The sequence below is a fragment of the Cygnus atratus genome, chromosome 7 (genome assembly GCF_013377495.2).
Source record: "Cygnus atratus isolate AKBS03 ecotype Queensland, Australia chromosome 7, CAtr_DNAZoo_HiC_assembly, whole genome shotgun sequence".
Taxonomy (NCBI): Eukaryota; Metazoa; Chordata; class Aves; order Anseriformes; family Anatidae; genus Cygnus; species Cygnus atratus.
The window spans coordinates 25,648,495-25,660,534 of NC_066368.1; the positions used below are offsets into that span (position 1 = coordinate 25,648,495).

The 12,040-nt window shown below is 39.2% G+C and overlaps 1 protein-coding gene across 4 annotated transcripts in view; it reads right to left on the minus strand.

Moving 5' to 3' along the window:
- Positions 1–12,040, minus strand: part of TET1 (tet methylcytosine dioxygenase 1) — a 65,146-nt gene that overhangs the window by 28,250 nt on the left and 24,856 nt on the right. For all 4 annotated transcript variants that reach the window (XM_035549268.2, XM_035549352.2, XM_035549437.2 and 1 more), the window contains 3 exons: positions 6,701–9,221; positions 5,398–5,488; positions 4,687–4,780 (listed from right to left, as the gene is read on the minus strand). In XM_035549268.2, the coding sequence (XP_035405161.1) occupies positions 4,687–4,780; positions 5,398–5,488; positions 6,701–9,221 (2,706 nt within the window). The remainder of the gene's footprint in view (positions 1–4,686; positions 4,781–5,397; positions 5,489–6,700; positions 9,222–12,040) is intronic.

Here is a 12,040-nt window from a genome sequence, read left to right on the forward strand (position 1 = left end):
CAAAGCTAGCAAACTGGAAAAAATAATCCTCTCTGCATCTGCAGAAGAAATATTTGTTACCAAAACTCATTCAGCACTCAACAAACTGTAGTTTTTAGCATTGAGGCACAAATTCCTATCAGGTCAATGATCTATAAAGTCTTGGTTATAACAGTGAATTATCTAAGTATTACTTTTTGAAAACTTGACGAATTTCAGTGGCTAATATTAAGTCCAGGTCTTTAAAAGAAGACTGTCATTTAAATATATTTATATTGTATAAGTATTTATATGTGCTTCTTTTTTATCTGCTTCCTGTTTTTTTTTAATATTTATACAACCTACCAATCTATGACCAAAACTAAAAGATCATAAAGCTCTGTCAAGCTATAAACATAAAATCCCAAGAGGTAGAAAGTACAAAACAAAAGTGAAAGAGTTTGACAAAGGCATAAAAATCCCATAATACTAAATTTTTCAAATGATTAGGGCTGCCAATAGGATATCAGAATCTGAAGGGTCCACAGATCATCCAGGGGAAAAATTACAAAGCGCTTAGAGAAAATAAGGCCAGAGATGCAAAAACCGCTTCTTCTGTGTTCACAAAAAGGCATTTGGGAAGATTCCCACTTCAGAACACTTCTTTGGAGAAAAACCCTCAGCTGTGTACCTTATCAAGGTAAAGCCCCCCAAAAAGTGGTTATAGGACAACAGGAACCACTGAAAAACATCACTCACTCTCCTCCCCAAAGGCAGTAACAATTTGCCACGATCAGGTAACATCCACCCCCGAAACTCAAGGATGAACAACCGAACTGTTACATCTGATAGGCACTGTTCTGGTTTATAATACACCAGTACCAGAAGGCATGAAGATAACTAAGAGTACGGCAGCTTGTAAAATGGGCCTAGGAGAAATCTGGCAATTTAATAACGTTGGCCCAGTATCTGTGCAGGGCACATTTGTAGCTCCGAAGGACAGAAGTAGTGATCACACAGATAACCGTGATGCACAGGGTGAAGTCAAGTGTTTGTGAAGAGAAGTCACAGCTCGGTCACACTGCAGGTCCTTCTAAGCCACTCAGTAAGGTCCCTTAAAAAAACAAACACCAATGTGTCTTGGGATAAAGCGAAAGACCACCCAGGAATAACTGGTGAGAAGACAAAGGCTGGTATGTCTCTGATGGGAGCTCTGTAGAACTGTGTTCAAGCCTGTGCTCTCCAGCATGTTTGTCAAGGGTAAATAAAAGGATGACAACAGTTGTGGATGACAGCAAGTAATTCAGAGGAGCGAAGACAAGCACAATCTGCAAACAAATGAAGGAGGAGTTCGTACTGCTGAGTGGGCAGTAAAAGTGGCAGATAAAATTCACCGTAGTGTGCATACTTAATGCACGTGGATAAAACTATTCCTTTTTGAGACAGAGAGGGACTGACTGCAGGTTGGCCATTACCATGCAGAAATAAGAATCTGGCATAATGATAGAAAGCTCTAAGAAAATGCCAAATCACTGCTCTGCAATGGAGTTAAAAAGGAAAAGCAACTGCTAGGAATTACTGGAAATAGAGCACATGACTGAAAACATTTTGCTTACCAGTTTAATACCAAGCGTAAAAGAAGAGGAAGGAAACGGAGGAATAAAGGCAACATTTTTATGGAAGACAACTGAGCACAAAGACACTGCCTCCAGCTTAGGGAACCTCAGAGCTAGGAATTACTGGAAAGTGAGTGAGTCTTCTGGGGCCCCACTGCCCTGCTCTTACACCTTTCTGCTATCAGGCAGCGCTGGAGACAGGATATCAGCAAGAAGGACCTCTGCCCCAACCTGGCTGTTCTTATCAGTTCTTATCTCCTGTCTTTATTCAGAGCTGGAGCCTTAGAAATCACATTGCATCTCTGAATGAAGACAGACAGCAATGATAGCTTAGCTGATCCAAGCCAACATCCACAGAAACCAGGAGAAGGAACCCAAAGGAAATCGGTGTAATCCAGAAACGTTAAGACCTGAAGCTGCCCTCTGAGGTCAGCGACATCATCTTTGATTTCAGCGCAGCAGGATTATGCCAGGAGTGAGGCTACTTACAGATAACAGGTTTATAAACCATTTCACTTAAATGATGTGAGGTAATCTTTATTTCCCATCAGACATACTGAGAACAGAAAAAAAGAGACCACATCAAACAAAGCACTGATGAAACAATAGGACTGATATGAATCACTGATCACTGGCTGCTTATGGGGGATGCGCTGTAACATGATTATATGAATGGGCTAACCCAGGAAGGCATACTGGCAATTCAAGTACTGCAAAGCTTTTCTTTTTTTCTCTTCTTTAACTTGTTACACAGAAACATGAAGAACTTGGACAAAACAAAAATGCCAAAGTAATCCAAACAAAAAAGGAAAGAAGAGTACGTGTACTCCAGCATGCATCACGGAATGGTTGAGTTATTTTCTAATCATGCAATTAACACCTACACAGATTTTCCAAGTTTATAGCACCCTAAAAAATAAGGAAGAAAAGGTCAGCTTGTTTAGGGAAAAGGAGCCTTTCTCAGTAAGTGTTTAAAACAATATGCACATGTTTGGAGCAACTTAAGTAAAAACAATTCTGGAGGACATCAGTATTATGAAACAGTCATTAACAGAAGACTGTATGGACCCAAGTATTTTACAAAGCCTCCTTTGATCCTAAAATGTATCAAGGAACTGGTAAAGGACAAATTTAACTCGTGGAAATAGGGAAATTAATTGGGGAAAATAGCTAAATATTATCAATAGATACATTCAGTTTTTTTCTCCTCACATTTGCTTCAGCAGAGCTCCATCGTGGTGCTCTTGCCAGCAAGTCTCTCAAGAGCCCTAAGGGCAATAGCTTGTCCATCTGCAAAGCAGGAATGAGTCTGTCCCAACATACAGTGTACATGAATAAGTGAAAGTCTCTGTGCAGCTGACAGAACCTTGTGACTGCAATTATCAGAGAGCACAGCAAACTTTTTCCATATGCTTTCAAACAAATTTCACAATTACGCTTCTTTGGTCAGAGACAAAAGCCAAATATGCTCTGTTCTAAGGATTAAAATTAGTATTGTCAATGAGAAGTTAACTCACACATTAAGAATACCAACCAAAAAAAAGGCAAATTTTATACAAGATGAAGCATCCTGTATAAAGAAGACGACTTCGGTGATTTCCTTCCCTCTCTTGTATTAAGCAGTCACACAGTAACAGCAGACTTGGAAAAGCATTCACCCTCTTTTTGTCTGAGCTTACACACAGAAAGTCACCATTGCACAAAACAAGTTTGGAATTTAGTTAAATTAACATTAAAGCTTACTCTTGTAAACACTTTACATATAGCAATGTGACAGTCTAATTGAACAGCAGGTCCACTGTACCTTTACGGAGCCTTTTCTATATGCAGCTGAGTGCTCCCTGGCTATCATATTGTATACACATGTTGGACACCTATGGCCACGCAGACACACAATAAAACCTATCATTTCTGTTTTATATAAAAGGCAGCATGTTGATACTGGCAACAGAAAAATCAATTTTAAGAGTTAGCTTTAAATCTCTTCTTCCTTTCAAAGGCTCACAACTTTTTCTAAGATAAGATTTTTAGCTGTGTTACAATGGAAGGTTTTTGTTTAGCTGAAATGCTAAGAAAAATAATTCCGTTCTTTTTGGGTCAGCTGTTTCTGAAATTCGTTTGACCATCTCTATTTCTTGGATGCTTATTTGTTATTATGTATTATCTGAAGCAACGCGCACATATGGGAGTCCTTTCTGAATAATAGCTTATGTGCTGAGTATGAAAACCACATTCGGACTGTTCCAAACATGTAAGCAATAAATATACATGCAGTACCATTCACGTACATTATGTACTATCATCATTTTTGTCATGTAATTACCAATGCTAGTCTACCAACTGTACAGTTAACTTCATCAGGTTTTCAGTTAAGTCTGAAACTCCTAAATACAGCGACAATAAAAAAATGTATTTTAACAAACAAATTCTTTTTATTTCCAAAACTTAGTTTACAAGATTTCCAGTCTACTTTTTACCTCCCTTGGTGGTTTCAGCAAAGATTAAGGACAATCGTTTCCAAGCTCTTTCCTGGAGCTTGTCTGTTACCTCATTTCCTGGCTCCTATGAAGCAATGTGAGACAAGACTTTGGTGACACTATCACCGTAACATTTACATTTCCAAATAGGGAGTTCAGCGCCTCAAAGAGAGGAACAAACTCCATCGTATATGAAACTGAATTTCCTTATCCAGCACATGCTCTTTTCTTCAGATGTTCATAAAATTAAGAAGAGTTTAAAAAAAAAATACTGTATTGTTTTCCAACTCTCCCAAGCAATCACCCCTTCTTTTCTTTCAAGCTTCCCAATAGCTTACTTTACTAGACACTCCAGCTTCCAGACACTGTCAAGAATTTCTTACCCTTGATTTGGTCATCTCTGCCAGCTCTATTAAGCACTTCTCTTTCTAACTCATGCAAACCACAGCACAGCAAACAGCATCACAGCTTAAGAAGCGTTTTCCTTAGCTTCATCATTCAGGCAGATTTGTAGATAAATGGACAAACAGACCTTCATTAAAGACCAGATTATATTTAAGCTCAAAGACTATACACATCATTTGATATTTAAAAGCCACACAAAACAATCTTACTGCTGTAACATAAAAACTTACCCACTTGGCAATCGGACACCCCTGAGAGCTTTTTCCTTCCTTTCCTGTATAAACCACTACCTCTATTCTTACAGCGCTTCCTTTTGCTCCATACCTGCATTGAGAAAGTTCATGAGTAAAAAACTAAAGCCTCTGTAGACCACTTTAAAACAGTAAACACTTTCTACAAGAACAACAACTTTATTTTTTCCTTGCTTTACTGAGAATAGAAGAAAACCAAAATATTTAAGATGTCAAAAAATACTTTTAAATTCAACACCCTACTTGCAAAAGTCATTTTGAAGTATCTCATAAAGGAGTAAGCTTCTGCCAAACATTACTTGGAAAGAAAATGTTATCTGCATGCAAATCCTAGTGACCTTTCTGTCCAACTTGCAGCAGGTTGTTTGTATGCATGACACCAGGAAGCGTAATCCTGCCAGCTGGTAATCTTTGTCATCCCTACTGAGTTCAACAGCACCTAAGAGCATACCACTCCTGGTGTAACTGAACCCTAAAACTGCAGGAGCTCAGAAAAGACACACGAATTTGGAACTGGAATGTGAGAGCTTACCTCATACACCGATGAACAGGAAAAGGCTTTACAAATGAGTAGAGCAAAATTTTAGAAAAACAAAGCAAAACGTAGCACCTGATTTCTCCTAGTTGCTCTTGTTTCCTGTTTAAATAGTCAAAAATATTGGGTTTTGTACATTTTGTACATTTCCTTACCTGTTCTCCATTATTTCTCTCACAGCAGCAACACTTGGTCCTGTCCCGAGGTGGGTGTAATACGGGCCTTCATCTTTCTCAATAATTTGCTCTGTAAGCAGGTTGAGAAAATTAAGTTTGCACATCCAAATTTTATTTACACTGCTATAAGTAAGCTTAGAAATGGTTTACAGAAACATCTTCCAAATTAAATACATAAAATCTGCCCCTGAAATGCAATGAATAAGTAGCATGACATATTTTTCTCCTCAGAGAAATTATTTTATACTTGCTTTCTCCTATTAACCTTCTAGTACATTTTTTTTTCTTGATACTACAGAGAAATCATAATTATATTTTGCATTCTTCAGCAGTTTTCCATTGCAGTACCTGGCACGCATTGACTAAGTTTCCCAACGCCTTTGTGAGTAGGAAAACATTATTAATTCATATTAGACAACGGAGAAGTGAGACCAAAAAGTATCAACTGAGTCATATACTACAGATCAGAACACATAATCCAGGTCACTTCACCAGCAGTTTGTTGATTCAGAACATTTAAGCAAAGATGAAAAAAGTCTGTCTGTGTACAACCTTAAGTCTCTGAGGTGATTTTTTTCCCCTCCCCATCTGGTGCTTTGATAGCCTGAAACACAGCATGTCCAACACCATCAGTCAAGCCGTATTTGGAAAGTTCTCAGGACCGAGTTTGATCCAACACCCCACACCACAGTGCCAACTACTACATATCTGGCTTTATCACCTCAGCTCCAGCTCACCTCTCATCTTTGAGATGAGACACATCAGAAGCCTTTGACAGGACACCTCAAGGCAAACTCTCCTCAGGAGCATCAGTGACAGCAACAAGACTGCCCACAACTACGCCCTGCTGCTTATCTAACAGCATTCAGGCAACAATGAAAAAGTATTGGGAATCTTTTGCCCACCTCATCTCAAACAGAAACTAGTTCTAGACCATAATAATCATGATCTGATATTCTCAGATAAATTTACATGGCATTCAAGGCAGCAATGACAAAACAAGTGAAACAATTCCTTTCCCTCAACTTGAATTTAAACCCTGCAGAATTTAAACTGGCCAGTTGCAAGGCCAAAAATACCAAATTTTGCTGGGCTTTGCAGGCCTGAGGAACACCAGGCTAAAGTTACAGAAAGGGAAAAAATAATTTTCTCTGATTCCCTAATGGCAAAATGCTGATCCTTTTTCAACAGCTCAATGGCAAGTACACTTCCTCACATTAAAGGAAGCAACACAAACACACCCATCCGAAAGGTACTGGCAGAAGTTAGCCAAAGGACTTACCAACACAGTCACAAGTTGGCAATTCAGATTGTCCTTTTTTTGTAGGCGTATCTATTAGATTTTTCGTAGGAGTATCAAGAAACTTCATAGGTGATTCAAGAAAGCTGCTGAGTGTGTTTTTTACTGGAGAACACCCTGAGTCCCCTGTGCTCGGAGGGTGGTCAGCACCCAAACTCGTTGACGTCAGAACAGTAATTTCACCTGCACACTCCATCGTCCTGAGAGCTTCCGCAGCACCTGGCACCGGAGCCCCACTGCAGGGACCAGGCAGCACCTGCGCCTTTGCATCCCCTTGTTCGGCAGCACCCTGCGGAACATAGGCTATGTCTTCGCTGCGCATTTCATTAGCTCTCAGGTTAGACTGATTAAAGGTCTGAGGCAAAGGATGTGCCTGACTGACATTCACTGCTTGCTGTACCTGAGAATTGCATTTTTCTGTAAACATCTGTATGTTTTCACTTGGTCTGTTCAACACGGATGCTGTTTTCAGCTGTGAAACAGCCAGAAGATTACGGGAGGGCAGATGACCATACTGGTTACATGCAACATCATCTTTCAGTGGATCGACGCCTAGTGGGTCACCGGAGCCTGCAGTTTTGATTTGCTCATTCATCACTTCAGAGCCAAACAACCTGTCTTTTTTTTTCTCCTGGGGTACCTCAGGTAAGCACCTATGGAATTTTATCTGTGTTTGTGGGAGAAATAACCGAGGTTTTTCCTGTGATGCTAAAGTATTTTGATTCAGTGCTTTATGTACTTTGGTTCTTGGAGATTTTTTTTCAGATGGAGCTATTCTGGAGTCCTGTGGCACGGTTTGACCAAGCTTGTGCAGTTTTGATGATATCCACATGTCCTGTAACTCACTATGTTGGCATGACAGCAACTCTAGCTGGTTTTGATTAATTTGCTGATAGCGTGCTTCTTGAGGCTTTTTTTTGTGTCTTGGTTTCCATGGTACAGCATTGCCTTTTTTATTTGATGATTGTTTTTGCTTTAACAGTAAGGAACTATAATTATGCCTAAAAAATACAGACTCCTTTCTCTGCAACAGATCTTGGTTATGTTTTGGCTGCCTCTCATGTGATATTAGGTTAAGTAGCGACGCCTTTATGTCATTCTTCTGCTCTGGATTTGTCCGGTTTGATTCAATTAATGCTGCGAGTTGAGTTAGTTGTGTAGCTACATCCTCTTCATCCTGGCTGTGAATTCCTCCTTCTTTAATCAAAGAACTCGTTTCCAAGCTCAAATCGTTACAGGCTGGCTTTTGGTCTAACTGGCCAAGAGCATCCAAGTTGTTACCTGCATGTTGGACGTTATGTGAAGCGTTGCAATACCGCACAAGGGTGACTGGATCGTAGTTCTTGGTAGCGTGTCCTGAAAATGATTTTGCATTACATGTTAAATCAGATAAAGTTTTGGTATCTCTTGAGGATAACTGTAATTTATACATCTCACTAGCCAGATTGACGGGTTTATCGCGCGACTCAGAAATTGAACTTTGGCCATTGTATAACACAGCCTTATTAGGGAGCTGCTTCTGTGAGTGAGCACAGTGAGCCAAGAGCTGTTGTTCATTCTGCAAGTAAGTGTCTTTGATTTCTTTTAATGTAGAAGATGTGAAGGAGGATGAAATATCCCTTTTATAACTGTGGAGCAAGTTGGAAGTTGTTTCTTCTGTATGTTCAGTACTTTGAGTTTTAGGTGGTGAAGTTGTTTCCAAAGGGGCTTCAGATAACTGTGTTAAAGCTTCAATAGCTACAACCTGCTCTACAGTTAAATTTCTGTTTTTAATCAGGGACAAGAAAGTTGGCTGGAGTGAAGAGTTCTCATGCTGTGTCTCTGCATTAGGTACTTTAAAGCCATCCTTCTGTACATGTGCTCCCTCTTCAAGCAGCAGAGGACAGCACGAGCTTTCTCGCAGATCCAAAATGGAACCAGTGGGCAACACCGATTTGTCAGAATTCTGGAGGACACTGCAAGCGCAGTTTTCCTCTTTCATGAAAAGGTTCCCGTGTTTGTCTGGGTGAACACAGCTAACACCCGTCGCCAGAGTGTTTACTATGTTATTCAGATTAGTAGCCTTGGTCCATGGGGCATGGGAGTTGCTCGTCACATCTGTCCTTTCCTCTACAGATGCTTTTTTCAGTGAAGCAACTGCTTCTGGTGGTGAATAATGTAAAGTTTTTATGCCATTTTTGATGGTCTGTGCAAATGATTTTTTTGGCTCAGCTAACTGACTGGGAGAGACTGCTCTTTCACTTCCTTCAGCATTTTTCAAGTGTTCATGGCCTGTCACAGTTCCGTGGATATCTCCGTTGACATGGACACCAAAGGATGGCTTCTCGTTATGTGCCCACTTCTCTGCTTCTAAGCCTGTCATTCTTTCTTTCTCCTTAGACTGTACATTTTCAAAGGGTTGTGTTTGGTTCGTTTTCACCCTGTATTTTTCACCATGACCACATATACTGCATTCCATGAGTTCTGGTCTGCGGCCATTTACTGGTTTGTTTTCTAAATTTGCCTATGAAATAATAATAAAAAATTTGTTGTAACAGCTGCTCGAAAACATTAAAAATAAGCATAAGATTTACAACAATTAAACCCTACTTTGACAGATATGAGGAATATCTTAATTAAACTCAGGCACAGATGTTGGGGGGAAAAAAAAGTCTTAAAGAAAATCTGCAGCCTAAAAACCTTATTCATATTTACAGCAAGTATTGCCTTACCTCAAATTGGGAGGTATACAGAGAATCACAGAACAGCTCGGGATGGAAGGGACCTTAAAGATAATCCAGTTTTAATCCCCGTGCCATAGGCAGGGACACTTCCCGCCAGATCAGGCTGGCAGGAACAAAGCATGTGCATTTGGTAGTATTGGCAAACTAAAGAAATGAATTAACACATAAAGGACTTCACTATTTAGACTCAAATCTAAGGATTCCTTTTTTTTTTTTTTAAACTGAATTTGCATAAGCAGATGAAAGTCTCCTTTGAATTCAAAGCAGGACTGAAATCTAATGGTTTGTGCCTCAGAAAGTTTGTAATTATGCTCTTTATAATTATGCTTTCACAGCTACACCACTAAACTGATGCACCACCTGGTTGGACGCGTGTAAGAATGGCTGGTTTTCAGGTTAGCTGCACCAACTCCTTCAGAAACAACAAAAACTGAAGTAAAAAGGCTAACAAGCCAACTACTCCGTCAGCTCATATGAAAGTTACCATGTAAACATTTGGTTGGCTTGTATGTTTAGATGGTAACTTTCAGGTTTCTGAACAGTCGCTCTTGTAATTGAGCTATCACTAGCACTCTTGCACTGAACTCTTAATATTTAGTTTGTTGCAGCCACATGATATCTGTGAAGATGAAGAATGTATCAATGTCAGAATCCCATGTCCTGCAGAGGATACTTATATAGGCTTCATTTAAAACAGTATTATGGCTATGAGGTAAGGAGTTAACGCAGTTAAAAAAAAAAATTAAGGCAAGAACTCAGGCAGAGACAGCAATAAAGAGTGAAATCCAAGTTTTATTACCTTAATTAAATTTTATTTCTATTTATATTACATTTTCTTTTAAAAATTAAATTTGAAGTCACAATGGACAGTACTGGTACTTAATCTTATTGTAGTATCTAAGACTTATTTAAATATTCTGTAGCTTTAAGCCCTACTTAGCACAAAAAACAGAACTGCTTTTCAGATTAGACAGAAACGATGCATCTGGTTAATTAACCATATATTAACCATACACAGAAAATCTTAGCAGTTTGCTGAAAATAGCACCCAAATTAAAATATTTAGTTAAATCTAACGTGTTTTAGTAGCCACAGCCAAAATGTATGGAGTTCTCTGAGAAATGAAGTAAAAATGGAAAATAGATCTATGATTAATCATAACCATCAAGGCAATATTGCCAGCCACCCCCAGGCAAAAAGAGGCATGTGGTCCTAACTCCATCTAGAACCCAGTATTCACCTTAAAACTGACTCTTAATTGATGAAAAATCTAACAGGGAATTCATAGCATGCCTTAAATAAACCTGAGGCATCAAACTCTCATGGAAATGCTATGTAAAAATATATCCAGAACCTACATATGAAAGCCAAACCTATAGAAATCTCATTAAGAAATAAAGATACCATTTTTAATGTTTTGTGGTGTTTTTTTTTTGTTTTTGTTTTGTTTTGTTTTTTTGTTTTTTTTTTATTACACACAGGTACTGACTAAGGCAGTGAACCTCAACTCCTCTGGATCCTGGAGGTTTTCCATCAATGACCCAAAGACCTGGGGGGATCACGAAGTAATTTCTAAGGGTTCCACGAAAGTGAATAACACAAAAGTGGATAACCAAGTCTATTGTTAGCAGGGGTAAAGGCTTTAAACAGGCCTCTGCAACTGTACCAGAAAATATCGTAAGGCTCCACCACCAAAGAGTAAAAACCCACAGTTCTATGCCTGTACAAAAGCTGTATTTCAATTATCTAGCTTTCTTCGTCTCAGTTGAACTTCAGAAGGAACTAGGATATGAAATGGCTGGGTTTTCTTCAACAGAAGTATACTTAGGATCTCTATCAGTCCAAACGTCTTGACTACGTAAAATTGCTATTAGAAGCTATTTAATTCAGTGATTAGAAAGTTGAGGAGATAGAAACAAATGGATTAAAATCGTCTCCCAGCATTTGTAGGTTTTCAACACAACCACACATTTTTGTATTCCCTTCATTTATAGAGGGTGTCACTGTTTTGTATTCCCTTCATTTATAAAGGGTGTCACTCTCTACGTAAAAAAAAAAAAAGAAATAAATTAACTCTAAGTCTGGAAATTTGAGAGCAATGAGAGGCAGAGGGAAAGAGGAAGGTTCAATCATGATCATCAGAGATGAGAGGATCTGACAGAGTCCACTGACAATGCTCAAAGCACAAAAACACCATCATATTTCTCTCTCAAATATGCTGCTTCTCACTGAAGTACTTTTATCTGACCAAAAAGCATCACTGTGCTCGAAAATACCCAGTACATTCCCCCTTAGAAGAACATAGGTGCAGTGTTGTGTTTACATAAAACCCCAGTGATCTCAGCAGCAAAGTGGAATTATTAATAAAATTATTCCCCATATAAAGGGATGCAAGACACAGACTCCTGATGGCTCTTGAACAGGAGACCTTTATTGCCCTTTTTCACCACTACATATACTTTCCCCGTAGCCCCACGCGCTGTCCACGCGCCCGAATCTGTCTTACAATTGGTTAGAGACCCTCAGACACACGCCTTGAGCCAGCCAGCAATTGAGCCCAAAGCTCATCTTTAACACTGTAGCCAATTTACTTTATCTC